Below are 21,249 nucleotides of genomic sequence, written 5' to 3'. Positions count from 1 at the left end.
ATATTTCTTAGTACATAGCAATATCCACACCCACCTATTTAACACTACCACCCACCTCTGTCATTCTGTGTCCATTTTTTTGACTATTACAAAAGTTTATTTAACAAAAAGTTTAATATGAAAATGTACACAATCTAATTTTTACATCATAGAAAACAGTCCCTTTGGAGAGGGGACAAGAATTCCTCTGCTGAACAGCCATTTTTTAGACCTGTTCCAAGGCTTTTAACGTGATGATACTGTTTCCTTCTATTTCCACTGTTCTAATATTGTTCTGTTGTCCACTAATTGCCATCTTCACACATTCATCTATCATAAGATTCATAAAATGACTGGATCCCCACAGTATTCCTTGGACGTATCTACCACCATTTAATTTCAGTGAGAACTTGTCCATACGTGTTTTCAACTTGGGAGAGTGAGCTTTGTTCATGGTGTCACTAAGCAGGTTCAGAGATACACTGAAACGGAATTTATGGCCTCCATCACACTTCACAGATAGGCCCAGTGTTTCGTGTCTGATGTCACTCATTCCATTAGCCAACTGATTGTGGGCCTGTGTCCAAAATTTCAAGTCTTCTCCTTTGCCTGCAAACCTCCAAGCTTCCCTCCTCCCTTGCTTTCTCCAAGCCCATGACCCCCTTCCTACTACCACAGAGAAAGCAGAAGCTATCATAAGAAATGCTCATTGCTTCCACCGACTCACCTCCCACTGCATCAACCCCTCAATCTGTCCTGTTCCTGGAGAAGAGAGGCTCTCTTCTTAGGCAATGTCTGGGTCTCGGCCTGCCTTCTTGAGGAGCTTACACTATATTAATTTTATCTGTTCTCTCATAAATCTATGTCTTAGTCTCTCCTGGCTCTTTCCACTCAGCATTTGGGCGAAGTTCCGCCTCTCCCATCTTAAAAACCTAATGAAAACCCTCCTTGATCTCATATCCCCCTTCAGCTACTTCCTTACCTCTTTTGTTAGTGACCAGGTTCATTCTGCCATCACACAGCAATCCAATCACTGTGATGATGGATTTCTGTGAAAGAGAAACAATTTTATTCACAATGCTATTGTGCAAGGCAGCAGAAAAACAAATCTCCAGTGGGCCTCCCCAAAAATAGAGCTTGGAGGTGCTTCTGAGAGAGAAAGCAGGATGGTCTAAACAGTGGGAAAAGGTGATTGGCGGGTAGGAAAGGTGAGGTTGTTGGGATTTCTGCAAGCATAACTGAGTTAATGTTTTTGTTCATTTTTTTCATCCAACAAATTTTTGTTGAAGATAGAGTTTGTGTTAGTCAATTTTCTAGGTGCTAGAAAATAGCAATGAAGAAGGGAAAGAGAAAAACCTCTGTCCTCCTGAAGCTCACTGTTTAGCAGGAAGGTAGGAGTGGGGTTAAATAGGGTGATCAGGGTCGCTTGCCTGAAAAGGTCACATGGAGCTAAGGAAGCGAGCCGTGTAACACGAGAGGGAAACGCATTTCAGGCAGAGGGAACATCAGTGCAAATGCCCTGGTGCAGGGATGAGAGGGCAAGCACTTGACAATAATGTCAGAGAGTTAACGGGGGAAGTAGTGCATGTGCTGAATTGTGCAAGGCCTTATGCTCCTCTGTGAGGTTTCTGGCTTTTCTCCTGAGTGACTGGGGGCTGCTGGAGGGTTTTAGGCTGAGGAGAAGGTTTCAAGCTCATCTGACATGTTTTCTATAAGGATCCGTCTGCCTGCCATGTGGGAACAGGGAGGACAGCAGCTTGGACCAGGATGATGGAAGTCATTGAGTCCAACAGGAAATTATGGAACTCCTGAGGGCTCAGCCACCCCGATCTCTTCTCCCTGAGGTGAGAGTCCTGCAGTGACACATTGCTTATGTAACCCCATCTCCTCCCATGGTGCCAGTTGCCTTCTACTCATTGGCAAGTCCAACCCAGGCATCTTCTCTGAGCTCCCTCTCACTGTTTCCATTTGGCCTTCTCACCATCATCTCAAACACAGCCTATCTTGTCCCCACCAAACATGGCCCACAAGCCACCCAGTACTAAGCCAGACACTTAGAAATTTATCTGTGATACTTCCCCACACTTGACCTCCACATTCATTTAGCTCTGCACTAAATGAATGGATTTATTCATCCACTTCTCTCTGCATCCTTTCTAAGCCACCACTGTGTTTGCATTAGTCTCTCAAATGGGCTCACAATGTCCACTCCTGTGCCCTTTCACCCCAATCCCTTCTCTAAGCTGCAGGCACAGAGAACTTTTAAAAATTCAGATCTCATCAAATTACACCCCTGATTAAAATCTTTAAATGCCTTCCCATTGCTGCTAGATAAATACTAAAGTCCTTACAAAACAAAATCCCCATCCTACCCTGAAGTATCTTACCCTTTCCTTCATCCCTAGTCATATTCCATACCCTGTCAGTCTTTCTATTCATTCCAGAAGTATTCACTTTCTTTGGGTCCTTTCCACCTCAGTACCTTTGCATGTGATGCTCCCTGTGCTTAGAAGGCTCTCTTACACCCTCCTGTCTCCTCCAGGTCTCAGCTTATGTAGCTTTCCCAGGAAAGCGTATGCAACCCCTAGATGAGATTAGAACTGTCTCTCTCCACAAGCTCACACCAGCTTGGATTTCTCTTTCATGGTGTCATCACAATTAGAATTTATGTTTATATCAAGAGTTGGTGAATGTTTTTCCATCTTATAAGCTCTATACCATGTCTATCTTCTCACCATGGTATCCCCAGTTTTGAGGACAGTGTGCGAACACAGAGGGGCTTACTAAGTGGTGATGCACTTAGATCCAAACAAGGAGGCCTTTGCCTGGATCCTGCTCCTGCCCTCCTCCAGCTGTGTGGGGTAGAATGTCTAGAGGTCCAAGGGGAATTGTCCACCCAAGGCTATGTCCTCCTCCTAAGTCACTCTAAAATTATCTACCTCAAAGGCCCAGGACCCACGTCCATTGTCTCTATGTGCCTCTTACCTGTGCCTATTCTCACAAAGGTGGATGATGCCATTAGAATGAGCGCCTTAGGCCGGAGGCATGTCCATGGAGTGGTGGGTGAAGTTGTGTGTGCAGCTTGGACATGCAAGGTAGAGCATCCACACACCTGTGTGCAAGGATGCATGGTACAGAACTCAGCTTGGGTGGGAAAAAAGTTGTCAGGCCATGGATGGAGAGCTAGGGCCAGCAATCTTTGCACTGTCACTTTTGAGCACAGAACTGTGGGCATTCCAAGAATTCTATATTCAAACCTACTTTTTCAGGTCATCTTGAAAGTGAATTGGTCAAAGTAGTATAAAACATGTTATATAATGATTTGTTACCTAGATTTGTAATTGTGAAATATCTATACACTTGCTATGTGGATCTCAGAACGTGATGAGTATTTATTGAATGAATAAATAAATGAATAGGCTTATTCCTGGATTTCACCATTTGCCATTTGTAGTGACTGGATGAAAAAAATGAACGAATGCTTCATGCAAATAAATCCCCACAAAGGCAAATGCATTTTATTTAAAGTGAAGATCCAGCTGCCAAGGGAATTAATCTGTCTACCTAGGTTGAAATATTTTTTCTCAGGGCAGCTCAGACTTGGATGCTTCCATTCTATAAGTCAGTGACAAGTATAAGTAATAATAGTGAACATTTATTGGGCTCTATGTTCAGGACTGGTTTAAGCCCACCATATAGATTAACTAATTAAATATTCACAATTCTATGAGGTAGGTGCTATTATCATTCCCATTTTACAGATGAGGAAACTGAGGCTCATTAAAGTTAAGTAACTTACCCTCGGTCACACAGCTAGTAAGTTACAAAGCTAGAGGTAAGTTCCCAGGCAGCTTGTGCTCCATACATTATGCTATGATATTTGCAGAAGTCAAAGTCCTCCTGTGTCTCCCCCTTGTTATCAATACCCAGGGGGTCTTGGAGTCTGAGCCAGGATCCATGCGTGTCAGGGTCACACTCTTTAATGGCCAAGTTGCCTTTGTATGTGTGAGAAACAGTAAGGGATTAAATTTGAAGTTTAGTCAGCAGGATGACTAATCCCCCCACAGGGAAGGAGTTCATCCAATTTTTACTTTCAATTTCCTCCTACAGCTTTAGAGGAAAACAAAGAAAGGATGAAGAGCGTCTCATGGTAAAGGAAAGTTACTAGATTTTCATTTACTGGTCATGATACCAAGGGTCCTGAATGGGAAAAGTAAATCGTAACTCCTTAAAGGTGAATTTTTCACATGCTGTAAACTTTAATTAGTAAGAATATTAACAGGCTGCAAATGCTCTCATTCCACCTGAGGGGATTACTGTTGTTAAAATAGGAAAGCTCAGTATCCCCTTCCTTCCTACTCTCCAACTGTAGGATTACCAGCAGCAGCTCTAAGAAGGATCCCCTCATCTAAACCAGATGAGGACCAGAGATGGAGAGAACAAGGATGAGGGAGAAAGAAGGGAGGAAAGACTGAACATAGATTCAAGGTTATGGAGCCCCCAGAGTCCTTACGTCCCCAACTGCGTATTTTCAACAGATACTCAGTGTCTCCCCTGTGTGAGGGGAAAGTTCAATATCACATTAACAAATGTCCATCTCCAGGGGTATTCAGTAGCCACTGGAGTTTCAGGCAGCATCAATGTTAATTTAAAAATGTGGATAGAATTTTTTGCATAATAAAAGGTTTTTTCTTTATTTCAGTGTTATTCGCTGCTGCATTATTTATAATAGCAGAAAAAAAATGACATGCCTTTTGAATTTTGTCACTGGCACTGAAATAATGTCAGTTTGCTTTTCCTTTTTCACTCATTCTGATCTTCTGTTTCCAAATTTACAAGCCTGTGTTTCATAGGGCTGTTTTGAGAATAAAAATACAATAAAATAAAACATTTATATGTTCAGCACAATTGCCATTTACTAGTAACCACAATTTATTGAAATGATGTATTGTAAAAATTCCCAACACATGGTAGGTATTTAACACATTTGCTGAAACAAAACAAGACAAAGCAAATTAAAAAAAAAAAAAAAAGGTTGGAAAATGGCTAAACTTAAAAGGATAATCCTCTCCTCTTCTAGGCTTCTATGGATGTGTCCCAAACTAGAGTGATGGAAACAAATCAGACTTCAAACTTGGGATATTCCCAGTGATTCCAAAGAAGGTAACAAAATGCAGGCTTTGGCATCAGTTCTCCTGAAACACAAACAGCATAAAGTACTCAGAATAGTAACTTGCAGTTCATAAAACAATGGCCCATGTTCTCAGATGGTCATTTGCAAGGTCCGTTTGTCCTGCACCTGCACACACTTTGAGTTTCCACTGCCAGTGGTTGTTTCTGTTACAGTACGTAGCTAGTTAGGGATGAGCAGGGCGGAAGAGGGATACCTTCAATTCCCCAACACACAAACCAGGAATGTCAGCTGACCACCAGATGATGGTCAGGTGGCTGTTAACTGTCTCTTTCAAATAATAATTGGTCGTAGCTGGGGCTAGGGAAAGGCAGTTTCCCAACAGACAGAAAAACCTGAAACTGGATCAACAGCTTCCTGTTAAGATCTCAGGAGTTGAGCAAGTGGGCTCAAGCACATGCATCAAGAGGCAAAATGGTGGAGTTTAACTGGCATATGACCTTCCTCTAGGAACACTAGACTGGTGGGGGAAGAAGCTGCAGGTGAGCATGCATACAACTCCAGTATACACCCTGCATGTGCTCCCCTCCCAAGTGCTAGCAGGCAACTGCACATGCTGAGAGCCTACCCTAAGGGGAGAATCAGGGGAGAGGTAACAGGAGACCCCAGAAGTATGCCAACATATAAAACCCAAGTCAAAAGGCCAGAATGCACACTTGATCTTTCAAGTTGCCCGCTTGGCCTTCTTCCAAGTGTACCTTACTTCTTTTCATTTCTGCTCTAAAGCTTTTTAATCAACTTTCTAAAATTTGCCTTGGTCTCTCCTTCTGCCTTACAACCTTCAGTTGAATTCTTTTTTCTAAGGAGGCAAGAATGGAGGTTGCTGCAGACTCATACCCGTATCAATTTGCTGCGGGTAACAGTCTCCGTGACCAAATCTGATCTATGCCTTGAAAAAGTCACCTTATCTTTCCCCTGTGCTGGCTTCCAACCCTTTCACAGAGGGTTCTTCCCTGGTTATCGCACAGCCTGCTTCTGGAGTACGCATGGGCCTGGAGTGGGAAGCCTGGAGTTTCTGACCTTGCCCTGACCCTGCTTTACCAGTTAACCTTAAGGATGCCACTGGCCTTTCTGAGCTCCTGTATTCTCATCAAAATTGGGACAGCAGACTGTCTGGCTACTGCCCATTGTGTGTTGTATGTTTGAGAACCCGGTGAACTGTTATTTCATTTCTGAAACCTTGACTAAACTCTTGCAACCCTCCCCATCAGGTAGCCACTCCCTCATGGCACTTCTATCCTTGCCATGTATTTATCTCTGTTGAAGCACTATGGATGCTATAACTCGGTTTCATTTCTCTTCCCTGCCTCTTTGGATCTCAGTCTCCTTGGTGCCTGGACAAAATATTTGTTAAATGAGTGAATGAATGAGAAGACGCTGAATTGCCAATGCTCTAGATAAGGGTAAACTTCTTCTGTAAAGGTCCAGATGATTAATAGAGTTGGTGTTTCAGGATTTGCGGGGCTGTTGTGAATACTCAACTCTGCTGGTGTAGCCCCAAATCAGCCATCCACATACATAAATGAATGGGTGTGGCTGTATTCCAGTGAAATTTTATTTATGGACACTTAAATTTGAATATCATTTGATTTTAACACATCATAAAATATCATCCCTTCTTTGATTTTTTTCAACCATATCAAAGTGTAAAAACCATTCTTTTTTGCACGTGGGCTGTACAAAAACTAGAAGAGAGCCAGATTTTGGCCCACAGGCCATAGTTTGCCAATTCCTGCACCAAAGTAATAGTAAATATTGATTTTTAAAAACATATATATGTATACACACACATATATAAATATATATATATGGTAGACATTACACATTATTACTTATTTTGTAGAGACAGGGTCTCACTATGTTGCCCAGGCTGACCTCAAATTTCTAGCCTCAAGCGATCCTCCTGCCTCAGCCTCCCAAAGTGCTGGGATTGCAGGTATGAGCCACCACGACCAGCCTAGATATTGGTTTTATTACAGATATTATTGAGATTGCCATGATCTCTTTACTTTCACATTTTAGATAATGGTATGCGTCAAGTGTATGACCTCATGCGTATGTTTCTCACAGTCACAGGGAATCTCCACTTTTCACCTGCCGCTCTGTCTTTCTGAGAATGTGATCCACTGCCTTCCCCTCGCTCTGTCCCAACAAAGGCTCTGTGGCCTTCCTACCCCTGAGAGCCCAGCCTGGGCTGGCCGTCACCACACTGGTCATCTTCCCAGCAGGGGGTCCCACGTGAGCTGTCCATGCTTCCACAGAATAAGGGTTACAAATGTTCTGACCTTCTTTGGACATGCAGTTTGGTTTAGAATTGGGTTAAGAGATCTAATTTATCTCTATCTTTTCTTATCCATTGTGCAATCATAAATAATAATTCATATTACAATATCTGCCATTTATGGAGCACTTACTATGTGTTCAACATTATTCTAAGAAATTTTTCATATCTTATCTCATTTATGAAATGATTTTGAAGTAGAATTGGTGTGTCCATCGCTAAGATTGGCTTCTTCCTTTTTCAAGAGCTATTTAACATAGGAAGGTTTGTAAAGACCATTTTTCATACAAATCTGTATGAATAGATTTTTTTGAGATGCAGACTATTATAAACTGTCATTTATCAAGAGTTTAACATATATAAGGCAGCATTTTATGAATTCTTCCATTGGAGTAGATAATATTATTATTTCAATTTTTGGTTCAAACCAAGGCTTATGAAAGCCAACTAACTTGGCTGGGCATAGTGGCTCACACCTATAATCAAAGTGCTGTAATCCCAGCACTTTGGGAGGTCAAGACAGGCAGATCATTTGAGGTCAGGAGTTTAAGACCAGCCTGGTCAACATGGTGAAACCTCGTCTCTAGTTAAAATACAAAAATTAGCTGGGTGTAGTGGTATGTGCCTCTTATCCTAGCTACTCTGGAAGCTGAGGCAGGAGAATGCTTGAACCCAGGAAGTGGAGGTTGCAGTGAGCAGAGATAGCACCTCTGCACTCCAGCTCCAGCCTTGATAACAGAGTGAGACTCTGTCTCTAAATAAATAAATAAATAAAAGAAAGCTAACTAACTGGTTTAGTTATTTAGCTAGAAAATAGTAGAGTGAAGTTTTGACCTAGGCAGTCTGATTCTGAGCCTCTTCCTAACTTCTAATAATTCTGCCCCCAGATTTTAAAGCCAGAGTGCATTTTGACATTTTACTATCATCATTCTGAAGTACTTGCTGGGTCATCTCACCACCTTCCTTTATGTTATTTAGTTTTAGAGACAGGGCCTCGCTCTGTCACCCAGGCTGGAGTGTAGTGTAATGATCATAGCTCATTGTAGCCTCAAACTCCTGGGCTCAAGCAATCATCCTGCTGCATCCTCCTGAGTAGCTAGTACTACAGGCACGTGCCATCATGCCCAGCTAATTGTTTAATTTTTTTTGGTAGAGGTGGAGTCTCAATGTGTTTCTCAGGCTGGTCTCAAACTCTTGGCTTCAAACAATCCTCCCACCTCAGCCTCAGCCTCCCAAAGTGCTGGGATTATAGGCATCTAGCTCTTTATGTTATTTTTCTATTTTTTAGTCTTCCCTATTCATTGAAAAGTCTGTATTTCTCCCACCATCACCATGGCATCTTCCCCATCTCCTTTATTACTTTGAATTTGAAAGCTGCAGTAATTTTATCTGCCCTGTGGCACCAGTTGATAACATATTGGAGGGGAAAGGACTATTAAGGTTTCAACAGTTGACCTGGTGACCTTCATTTCAAGTTCAGAGGATCTTTTAAAGGTCTTTGCTTAGGGTCTCAGCCTTTTTCTTACATTTAAAAATATCCAATGTTGTCTCCTGGGGCTAGGTTAAATGCCACTTCTGCCATGAAGACGTGGGGATAATGAAATGCATTTGCATTGTATCAAGAAAGCAATATTCAAATGAGGTTTCTGTATCTCAGCAGCCTCAGTTGTGAAAGAGGGATTGCAACAGTGCCCAGCCCAGAGGGCTATAGCGAGGGTGAAATAAAGCAGTACATGAAAAGTGCCCCCAAATGTGTCAGGCATGGGAAAAGTCAACATGCTCTTAATACTTTTTGCTATTTTACAAGTAACCAAATCATAGGAGTGGCAACTGCAGTAATGATCTTTGCAATTTTACAAAGCCCATCATCAAAATTGGTGTGTTAGTCCATTTTTGCACTGCTATAAAGAACTACCTGAGACTGGGTAGTTTATAAAGGAAAGAGGTTTAATTGAATCACAGCTCTGCAGGCTGTACAGGAAGCACGGTTGGGGAGGCCTCGGGAAACTTTCAATCATGGCAGAAGGCAAAGGGGAAGTAGGTAACCCTTACATGGTAAGAGCAGAAGGAAAGAGAGAGAGAGAGAGAAGAGGGATGTGCCACACACTTTTAAACAACCAGATCTTATGAAAACTCACTCACTAAATAAACAGTAAGGGGGAAGTCCATCCCCAGTCCATCCCATGATCCAATCACCTCCCATCAGGACCCTCCTCCAACAATGGGGATTACAATCCAACATGAGATTTGGGCAGGGACACAAATGCAAACCATATCATTCTGTCCCAGCCCCTCCAAAACTTTATGTCCTTCTTTCATTGCAAAATACAATCATCACCTTTCCACAATTCCCCAAGTCGTAACTCATTTCAGCATTAAATCAAAAGTCCACAGTCCAAAGTCTCATCTGAGACAAGCCAAGTCCCTGCTGCCTATGAGCCTGTGAACTCAAAAATAAGTTAGTTACTTGCAAGACATAATGGAGGTATAGGCATTGGTTAAATACACCGATTCCCAAAAGGAGTAATCAGCCAAAACAAAGGGGCTACAGGCCCCATGCAAGTTCAAAACACAGCAAGGCAGTCATCAAATCTTAAAGCTCCAAAATAGTCTCCCTTGACTCCATGTCTCACATCCAGGCCATGCTAATGCAAAAGGTAGGCTCCCAAGGCCTTGAGCATCTCTGCCCTTGTGGCTATGCAGGGTACAACACCCCTTCAGCTGCTTACGTGGGCAGATATTGAGTGAGTGTGACTTTTCTAGGTACATGGTACAAGCTGTTGGTGGATCTACCATTCTGGGGTCTGGAGGATGGTGGCAGTCTTCTCACAGTTCCACTAGACAGTGCCCCATTGGGGACTCTGTGTGGAAGCTCCAACTCCACATTTCCCCCCTGCATTGCCCTAGTAGAGGTTCTTCATGATGGCTCCATCCCTGCAGCAGACTTCTGCCTGGACAAACAGGCATTTCTGTACAGCCTCTGAAATCTAGGTAGAGGTTCCCAAACCTCAACTCTTACCTTCTGTGCACATGCATGCTTAATACCATGTGGAAGTTGCCAACGTTTAGGGCTTGCACCCTCTGGAGCAGCAACCTGAGACATATCTGGGGGCCTTTTAGCCATAACTGGAGCTAGAGTGGCTGGGGTGCAGGGAGCAGTGTCCCAAGATTGCACAGGGCAGCAGGGCCCTGGGCCTGACCTATGAAACCATTTTCCCTCCTAGGCCTCTGGGCCTGGAAGGGAGGGGATGCTGTGAAGGTCTCTGAAATGCCTTTGAGGCATTTTCCTCATTGTCTTGGCTATTAACACTTGGCTTCTCTTTACTTACGCAAATTTCTGCAGCTGACTTTAATTCCTTCCAATAAAATGGGTTTTACTTTTCTACCACATTATCAGGCTGCAAATTTTCCAAACTTTTATGCTCTGCTTCCCTTTTAAATGTAAGTTCCAGTTGTAGATAATCTCTTTGCTCGTGCATATGAGCATATGCTGTTAGAAGCAGCCAAATCATGTCTTGAATGCTTTGCTGCTTAGAAACTTCTTCTGCCAGATACCCTAATCTCTCTCAAGTTTAACGTTCCACAGATCTCTAGGGCAGGGACATAATGCTGCCAGTCACTTTGCAAAAGCATAGTAAGAGTGACCTTTATTTTGGTTCCCAATAAGTTCCTCATCTGCATCTGAGACCACCTCAGCCTGGACTTCATTGTCCATGTCACTATCAGCACTTTGGTCACAACAATTTAACATGTCTCTGGAAAGTTCCAAACTTTCCCTCATCTTCCTGTCTTCTGAGCTTTCCAAACTGTTCCAACTTCTACCTGTTACTCAGTTCCAAAGTTGCTTCCACATTTTCAGCTATCTTTACAGCAGTGCCTCACTCCTAATTAGTACTCCTAGGTACTAATTTTCTGTATTAGTCCATTCTCACATTGCTGTAAAGAACTACCTGAGACTGGGTAATTTATAAAGCAAACAGGTTTAATTGGCCCACAGTTCTACAGGTATACAGGAAGCATGGCTGAGGAGGCCTCAGGAAACTTACAATCATGGTGGAAAGCAAAGAGGAAGGAGTCACATCTTATATGGCCAGAGCAGAAGGAAAGAGAGTTAGGAGTGGGGGTGTCATACACTTTTAAAGAACAAGATCTCATAAGAACTCATGCACTATCATGAGAACACACTCACCATCATGAACCCAGCAAAGGGGAAGTCTGCCCCCATGATCCAATCACCTCTCACCAGGCCCCTCCTCCAACATTGGGCATTACAATTAGACATGAGATTTGGGCCGGAGCACAAGTTTAAACCATATCAATTAATCAGAAGCATGAGCCATTTATTTTCCCAGTCCAGGCCCAAGATGGCTATGTGGTGTGTGGGACTCACAGATCTGCCTAGACATAGCCTACTTGGTTCCAATGGTCGCATGCAGGGGACAATTTTGTGTTTTAATGATGTGAAAAATGACATCAACAAATTTTTTTTTTTTTTTTGAGACAGAGTCTCACTCTGTCGCCCAGGCTGGAGTGCAGTGGCGCGATCTCGGCTCACTGCAAGCTCCGCCTCCCGGGTTCACGCCATTCTCCTGCCTCAGCCTCCCGAGTAGCTGGGACTACAGGCGCCCACAACCGCGCCCGGCTAATTTTTTGTATTTTTAGTAGAGACGGGGTTTCACCGTGGCCTCGATCTCCTGACCTTGTGATCCGCCCGCCTCGGCCTCCCAAAGTGCTGGGATTACAGGCGTGAGCCACCGCGCCCGGCCTCAACAAATTTAATGAAAAGATTATTCCCATGTTTATAGAATCAACAATGGCTAATGGAATCATTTAAACATCTCAGTCATATTCCTAGTACATTTTATACAGAAGTTGATATGCTGTAGGTGGTATTCAGAAATCTGGGGATTTGAGGTTTGTGAGCATCGCTTGTGATTAGTGCCAAAGATAAACAGGATGTGATTTTTTTTACAAGAAGTATGACCATTATCTAATTCTTCTAGGGGTTGGTAGAAGGGCAAGAGGGCTGCTCTTCTGTCCTGTTTTTCTATGCTATAAACCAGTATTTTCCAAACTATTCCTCAGTACATTATTTCCATGAGCGCTTAATAGTGTGACGCTAAAAAGGCATTCCCCAGTGAAATGCATGTGGTGAACTCTGACTTTTCTTTCTATAAACCAGGCTTCCTGGGAAATACAAACTGTAGATTGCTCTGCTCATACCACTGATGAGGCTGCTGCTTTATCCATGCTAATGAAGACACAACTCTCATGAGATTACATTTTTATTGGCTTCTTAGGCACTTAAAATGTACAGATTATGGCTCTGTTGGGGTTATTTCTCCAGAACATTAACCTCACCAATTACAAGTAAATTTTCCCATCATTTCTTCTTTTTCACAGTTTTATTTTCTGAGACTTAGAAAACTAGATGCCTTCCACATACTGATGATAGCCTCAGTTCACCTGTCCAACCTTATCCCTTGTTGCTTCCATTCTTTTCCTTCTACTTCGGTTGAGTCTTTTGAATTCCTCAGTACTTCCCTAAATGTTTTGACCTTTTCTGTTGACCATACCCTGCTCTGCCACACCCCTCATTCTCTGTACGAAGGGTACTGATGTGTATGGGCTGTGCTGAATGCCGTCTCATTCATTCAGCTGTCAAACATTTAGTACCTATTTTGAGTTGTGCATTGTTGTAGTATCTTAGTGAAAGGATTAGTGAGTGAATGGTTTTATTCATCCCTCAGAGTTGGAAATATCTGTTAAATAATGCATGGCTAGGCATGTTTATTTTTCAGGAAGAAAAGTGCTCTATAAATCAGAGGACTATTATAATATTTACATGTTGGTCTCATGAAAAATGATGCAAGCAGTTTTCACTATAATATGAATCCTGATAATTTGCATTTATATAGCACATTGTTGGCACAACAACTTTGTCCCTTTGAGCAGCTTCATTTAAAGTGGTTTTGCTTTAATTATCTCTCACAGAGCAGCTATAAAAATGATTGTAAAATAATTTGCAAGTGTATGTGTTATTCATAAATGGTAAATAACAGTTAAATTGTAAAGACAATGCAATAGAATCTGACATTTCTCAGGATAATATTTTAGTTGCTCACCTGATTGATGTAGTCAACTCTGAATCATTAACATCTGGATTAGGACAGCTGTGTGTCTGGGGAAGGAAGAAGGAGTGTGCACTTAACTTAGAAGCATCCCTTGTTTTACCCTTTGATTCTTTTCTGTGTCTCACAAGATATTCACAAAGCATGTATGTGTTCACAGGCTAACAGTGTGAGTTCAAAGGTGTTAGTTGTTTCAAATATTAACTACTAAATGAACACTCCATAGATATCTGAACAGTTCATTCTATCCTTCATCAATAGAATTGGTCTACTCTTTGCAAAGCACTGTGAATGGCACATTGGAAACACCAATCAGTGAGTCAGTTATGATTTTACAGCATCAATGCAACAAAGTTAGTCCCTGGTGATATTTACATAATCTCTTTTCTCCTCCAGTGCTCTGGAGGTGACATCTATATTCACCATCACTGCAGAGTGAAATTTAGGTCTCCCAACCTCTACTCACTTTGAGTGTAGTTGCTCTGTGGTTTCTTCATGGAGTCTGTGGTTTTGTTTCCAACCCATTATTGATTCTTCTAAAGACTGGTTGAGGAGCAAGGCAGGAGTGGTTATCAGTCCTACAGGTGAAGAGCTTGTAAGTTACGGTATCAATGGCTTATTCAAAGTCACACAAAATAAACAGGATATCGAACTTAAATTCAGATTTCTAGAAATGAGGGAGGGAAGGGCGCTTACAAATATGGGATATATCTATAATATGATGTCCTCTACGTCACATACTTTGCAACTGAAAAAATTAAAACTGGAAATACAGATGGTCGTTAACTTAAAATGACTCAACTTTATCATGTTTCAAAAGTCACATGCATTCAGTAGAAACGTAATTCAAGTACCCATACAACAATTCTGTTTTTCCCTTCTACTACAATATTCAATAAATCACATGAAATATTCAACACTTTATTATAAAATAGGCTTTGTGTTTGTATTAGTCCATTCTCATGCTGCTATAAGGACATACCCAAGACTGTGTAATTTATAAAAGAAAGAGGTTTAATTGACTCACAGTTCCCCAGGGCTGGGGAGGCCTCAGAAAACTTACAATCATGGCAGAAGGGGAGCAAACATGCCTTTATTCACAAGGTGGCAGAAAAGAGAAGAATGAGTGCCCAGGGTTCAAGTGCTGGAAGGTGGACCGGAAGGAGGGGAACGCCACTGGGGTGACTCTGCTGGAAGCTTTGGACTCCATCCACCTGCCCACGTGCAGGATTGACAATCCCCCGAGGCTGCCCCTGCAAGCTGTGTACAAGATGGGAGGTGACCGAGGGCTGAGTGGGGCTGAGGGTAGACTACTCCGTTAGGGATTCTGGAATTGATCCTTAATTGAATCCCCTAGGGAGTCCACGGGCGTATGATTGCCAGGGTTCAAATCCTGACTCCACCTCTTCCTTGAGCAAGGATGAAGGGGAAAAGCACCTAGCATTTCCAAGCTATCCAGTACACAGTTTTAAACAGTCAGAGATCCATCTAGTGCTTTCTACCATTCCATACGTGGTCCTTTGTCCTTGAACTCAAAAGCCAAGGGGCCTCCCAGGAAGTCAGTTCTCACTGGGTGTGTCTTGGACTGACTTCCCTTCCTGGATTGAACAGGCATTGGCACTGTGCTGGTGGGCCATGTGGAGAGTGGCTTTTTGAAATTTGGGGTAGTGGTCACATTTGCCCCTAGCAATGTCACTACTGAGGTTAAATCTGTGGAGATGCACCATGAGGCCCTGGCGGAAGCCCTGCCAGTTAACAGTGTAGGATTTCGTGTGAAGAATGTGTCTGTGAAGGACGTTTGGCAGGTGAATGAGGCTGGAGACAGCAGGAACGACCTCTCCCATAGAGGCTGACAGTTTTGTGGCACAGGGAAGCCCCAGGGAGCAAAGGGTCTTGGCCTGGTGCAGGAGGGAGTGCTTCAGGATTAGTCCTGATTTACACTGAGGCCACAGGTTTTGCTGCCATCTGTCTAATTCCACCCTGCTGCCCCACCAGGTGATTGTCCTGAACCACTCTGGGCAGATCCACGCTGGCTACTCCCCTGTGCTGGACTGTCATACAGCCCACGTCTCCTGCAAGTTTGCCCAACGGAGGGAAAAGATTGACCGGCACTCTGTCAAGAAACTGGAGGAGAACCTCAAGGCTCTGAAGGTAGGGGATGCAGCCATTGTGCAGATGGTCCCTGGCAAGGCCATGTGTGTGGAGACCTTCTCTGAATACCCACCTCTAGGTGAGCCAGGTATAGTGCTACTAAGTCATGACAGGAAAGCACAGTCTCCATTCTGTAACTGAGGGCAAGGCAGCGGCTAAGGAGCATTTCCTTCTGGGCCAGTTTCCAGGCATGTCATTCTTCCATTTCTCTTCCAGGCTGTTTTACAGTGTGGGACATGAGACAAGCAGAAGCTGTTAGAGTCATCAAGGCTATGGACACGAAGTCCTCCACTGCTGGCAAGGTCACCAAGTCTGCAGCAAAAGCTAGCAAGAAATGAAGCCCACCCTCCTCTCTGTAGTGTCCTCAGCTCCCCCTTCCCCCAAAAACTAAACATTCAATGAGTGTATGTATTTCCTAAATAAAGTGGATAAAACTTGACTAGCTGTCCTGGTTTCTTTCAAAGAAGAAAGCATAGGTAGATGGAGAACTTCTAGGCAAGATAATTATGATTTAAGGCCCATAGGCTTCCCAGGGTCATAAAACAATTCAGGGTTATCTAGCTCATTCTCATAGCCAGGGTATCATTCCAACCTCTCTCCCATTTCCTTCCCTCTGTGGCCTCTCCTCCCTGTAAAACTGGTGGATGTTTTGAGGTGTGAAAAGCATACTCACAACAGCACTGGGGTAGGATCTTAGTGCCAATAGATTGGTCCAACTCTACTGTATGATTCTTGGTGTAACCATCGTTCAGTGCTGAAGGTTATTCAGCTAATACAGTCAGGTGAAGACTCTAACTAGTTTGTTTAGAACTTGGGTTCAGAAGCTGGTGCCCAACATGTTAAATTTAAGTTAGGTTAATATGCCTAGAGGGTAAGGAATGAATGGATGGAGTTCTTACAGCCTTTGATCTTGTTGTTGTCAATTAATGGGTGCAACAGGATAACTTTTCATGGAGCTTAATCAACTAAATTATGTGCTCATTCAGCATATCCTGGGAGACAGGACCCAGGGTCTGCCTGCAATGTGTTCTTCACCCATTCGTCCATCAAATATTGGCACTTACCATGTGCCAGATGCTGTTCTGACCCCATGTACTTACTGAGTGGGTGGACTCAGAAGGCAAATATCAGGTGGTAGTACATGAGGAAAATAAGCAAAGGAAATAGTAGAGATGGGGAGCAGACCATGAAGAATGGAAAGTACGGAGACCAATGGAGTCTACAGTAATAATCCAAGCAAGATGATCACTTGGACCAGAGGAGTAGTCACGAAGTTAAATGGTGAGAGTTGGTTTTGAATATATTTTTTAGGTGGAGCTGACAGAAATCTCTAAATATTGGATGTGGGGTATGAGGAAGGAAAGTCAGGGGTGACATCCAGATCTTTGGCCTGAGGAATTAGAAGAATGGAGCGTGTCTGATGAGATGTGGGGATGGATTGCCTCTTATTAGAGATGCTGGGGCAGTTAGAAATGGTCTGGATTAAAGGGAAGAGGTCCAGGATGACATAATCAGGGGAGCAATTCTACATGGAAACAGTATCCTTTGTTCCTAAGCATCTGCTAGGAGGTGTTAGGATGTGCACATAGATTCTGTTCCACCTGGAAAGGGAAATTAATCAACTGCATGATTGTGATCTGTTTTATGATTGGAAAAACCATTAAGCTTCAAACATTGAGAATGCTGACTATGAAAATGGTTTTGTTTCCAGGAGGACTGTTGGAGTCCTTTCTGGGTCAGATTTGGAATGCTATCATTTCCTGCCCATTCCTAAGATTCTGGTGTCCCAGGGTTAGACTAGGAGTGCAGTGGGCTATTTTTCTCACTGGTCAATAGCAATAACATTACCTGTTCCTGTCTGTCATGTTGCTTCCCTCTCAAGTGCAAATCTCCAGGGAAGCCTGAGACCCAGCTCAAACCTAGAAATAATAGCAGGATGACATATCAGAGCTGTCATCAGGCCAGACATCAAGAAGCTCACCTATCTTCAGCGCTGGGAAGCCTCTCAAAATTCCAGCTGTTGTCAGCACGAATTGGTGCCTAATGGGACCTGGACCAAGCTTTGGAACACCTCAAGCCTGTCAATGTCATCAAAGGCCATTCAGCCTGCACGGGAATGCCAGGCAGGTGCAGGAGATGTGCAGGGACAGAATGCAGAATGCTCACCTGTTGTATTCCTCTTCTTCCCGGGACTGTGCAGTACAGTCTTTTTTGTCCAGAACACTTTATTTTGTCTTCCACAAATCACAGCTGCAGCTTTGCTAAAAATGACTGGGGAACTAAACATATAACCTATCAGTGTTTGGGTCTCTAATATGCACTCAATGAACATTTGCTCAGTAGGAAATGAATGCCACTATATATGTGCTAAAGCAAGTGAATGACTGTCAGTTTACTCTTAGTTCTCAAGAATAATCATAGTTTTAGTGCTTGTTTCTTAAGGATATCATAAAGATTTAATTTAAAAGGAAAACTAAAATTATCAAGGTTAATCCTCCAAGTGTCATATTATTTTTAACATTATTTTAATTTAATTAATTTTTATTTATAGATAGGGGGGTCTCGTTTCATTGCCCAGGGGCTGGTCTCGAACTCCAGGATTCAAGTGATTCTCCCACCTCAGCCTCCCAAAGTGCTGGGATTACAAGCATGAGACACTGTACCTGGCCCAAGTGTCATACTCGCTACTCAGTCATTTCTCACTGCTCAGGAAGAAGGGGGAACCTCAAAACACCTAGTAGAATGAACATAACAGAAAATACTGGTAAGTGGGGAATGTCATCTCATTAGAAACTCCAAGAACACTTCCGTGCAGCACTACAAGCATAGAACTGTCTATGCTTAGCGCCACAGAACTGTGCAAAGTTTTGTACCAAACTGTAGCTGCAGCAATGTACACCAGGATGTAAGAGCTCTGACCTTTTATCTGAGAAAAAGCTTTGTAGTCATCTTAGGCCACAAGGCCAGTGCCTGCTGGTCCAGGGCTCCTTTGTAATGTTGGAAATGGACATAAGCCATACTGACCAGTTACAATTATTGGTTCTTTTCTGACAGATATTGGAAGCCCTCACTTGCTAGATCCTCCTCACCCCCTCCCTGCCACCAGGTAGCACAATGAAACAAGTCTCAGACTGAATTAGCAGGTACAAAACATGTCTGTTGTGTGGTTTGAAGTCTTGGCATCCCAGCCTTTCAGTCTTTGATGAGCATTTTGCATGCAGGTGTCACAGGATCCTGGCAGCAGGCTTCAGCTGGTCTTCGGGTGGGGACAATCATCTGGAAATGGCTCAGCAGGATGGAGTCCTTAGGCCTTGGCTGCCAGTTCAAAGGGTCAGGGCTGCTGGGCTCACCTGTTTATCCACAGAGGTGCCTGTACACTAGTTCTAGTTAATCTACAGGTCTTGAACTCTGCTCACTTTACCAATAGAAAATATTTTCTAATATCCAATATGACAAACAACAAACCTTCTGGTGCTGACTGGAGATAAATAAGGTTGAGCTTGTCTGAGGCTTGTGCTAATAAAGCTCCTGGAGTGGGGGCTTCTGATTATTGTCTCACAAGCTACATAACCACCTCTAGAGTGTGTGTTCCCAATGATGGTGCTTCAAATGTTAAACAGCCACCCCTACTGTCTAGAATAAAACTATCTTGCAGACCACATATCTCATGGGGACACTGCGTTGGAAGTCCTTGGATGCACTCTTCTCTGAGAGGTCACACTGCCCCCGACACAGCCAGCCCACTTCCCAGAAGCCCAGATTTACTTTCCTGGCAGGAGCTTCCTTGCCGGTCACGGGTCAGCAGTAGGGGAGCTCCCTGGCTCTCCTCCCATCACCCTTTCTGGTGAAAGCCTGCTGAGCCCTATGGTTTCCTCTCTTCCCAGCAGCCACCGGCTACAGAGCTTACCTGAATTATCTCAGACCAAAGAGAAAACGCTCTGGCTCTCAGATTTTTTTTTGTCTCTGTCAGACTCCAGAGCTCGAACAAAGCTCCTTTCTGGTTGACTCTGAACCCATCTCCTCAAGCCGGTTTGGGAGGCTGTGCAGCTCACACCTGACTCTCTGGGGTGGTCTATGCCTGTGTGAAGGGACCTGGCCCTGGGAAGACATCCAGACGTCACCAGCGCCAGCCACTTGGCACCCCAGGCTAGCGCTTATGGCTCCTGATCCTTCAGACTCACAGAGGACACCTGGCTTACTTACTCCACCCAACTAAAGCCAGGAGGATGGGGTGTCACCTATCCATTCATTCATTCACTTCCTCTTTTACCGGATTTCATTGATGAAAACTGTGGTTGAGCTGGGTTGGACACTGTCTTGCCTACCCAGATCTCACAGTCTGGCAAAGAAGACAAATACATATTCTGAAAATTACAATGTGATATGAGAAATGCTGTGATAGGGCTAACTTCAGGAGGCTATGGAAGAACATAAGAGGGGCAACAATGAAGCTTGAGGAATCATAGAAAACTGATTCTAGAGGTAAAAAAGACTCTAAAAGAACATGTACAGTGGCCCATACAGGACTCAGCAGGGAGGCCAGTGTGACTGACTCTGGCTGAAGATTGGCAACACGAACAGAAGGCCAAGTTCTTTGTTTTATTTTATTTTATTTATTTATTTATTTTGAGACAAAGTCTCACTCTGTCTCCAGGGCTGGAGTGCAGGGGCATGATCTCGGCTCACTGCAACCTCCACCTCCGGGGTTCAAGCGATTCTCCTGCCTCAGCCTCCCTAGTAGCTGGGATTACAGGTGCCCGCCACTGTGCCCAGCTAATTTTTGTATTTTTTTTTTGGTAGAGACAGGGTTTCACCATGTGGGCCCGGCTGGTCTCGAACTCCTGACCTCGTGATTCTCCCACCTCGGCCTCCCAAAGTGCTTAGATTACAGGTGTGAACCACCGCACCCAGCCAAGTTCTTGAAGGCCCTTGATGCCAAGCTAGGGAATCTAGGCTTAGTGCTGAGGGCAGAGAGGAGTCATAGGGTGCTCAAGTGGGTGCCTTTCCTTTAAATGAGAAGTGCAGGCTTTGAGCTTTCTCAGAAACTTAACTTGGGCCCTTATGCAAAAAGAACATCAAGACTAGACCTCACCTGACAGCTCTATTGGCTGCCAGGGTACCTCTGTCCTCTTTCATTAGGCCTCAGAAGACCCATAATGATGGCATCAGTTTCACTGGTATAGAAATAAATGAGCAATACTCTACCATCTGAGGTGGTCCCGTTTCTGGGTAGAAGCTAAATTGAAATTCTAAAATGACTCTATTGCCATTCTTCTGAATGCAGTTGACTTCTTTTTGTCATATTAAACCAAGTTCCAGACACTGGACACAGAAATCCCAGCTGCTGTTGCCCATTCATTGAACAATTGGTATTTTGGCCTTGTAGGGAGACACACCAGCTTATGTTTACAGAGCTGTTTACATTTGATGGTGACAACAATATAACTGAGAAAAATTGCCCTATGGAAAAATATGTTTTCCTTCTGTTCTAAGAAAAGTCCCACTACATCAGCCAG

General features: G+C 43.5%; 1 protein-coding gene and 1 pseudogene across 1 annotated transcript; one reads left to right on the top strand and one right to left on the bottom strand.

Annotated features, from left to right (window-relative positions):
* Positions 1 to 205: 205 nt before the first annotated feature.
* On the bottom strand, positions 206 to 433 carry LOC112607225 (putative small nuclear ribonucleoprotein G-like protein 15). Its single transcript, XM_025358342.1, has one exon. The coding sequence runs from the start codon at positions 431 to 433 to the stop codon at positions 206 to 208; it is 228 nt and encodes a 75-aa protein (XP_025214127.1).
* Positions 434 to 4,470: 4,037 nt separating this feature from the next.
* On the top strand, positions 4,471 to 16,071 carry LOC112605944 (annotated as a pseudogene).
* The last annotated feature ends 5,178 nt before the right edge of the window (positions 16,072 to 21,249 follow it).

This window comes from Theropithecus gelada, chromosome 14 (assembly GCF_003255815.1).
Source record: "Theropithecus gelada isolate Dixy chromosome 14, Tgel_1.0, whole genome shotgun sequence".
NCBI classification, from domain to species: domain Eukaryota; kingdom Metazoa; phylum Chordata; class Mammalia; order Primates; family Cercopithecidae; genus Theropithecus; species Theropithecus gelada.
This window is presented reverse-complemented; position numbering and strand designations above follow the sequence as displayed.

Excerpts from the sequence above, each read along its gene's own strand:
- LOC112607225 (XM_025358342.1), bottom strand. The coding sequence starts at position 433 with ATGAACAAAGCTCACTCTCCCAAGTTGAAAACACGTATGGACAAGTTC.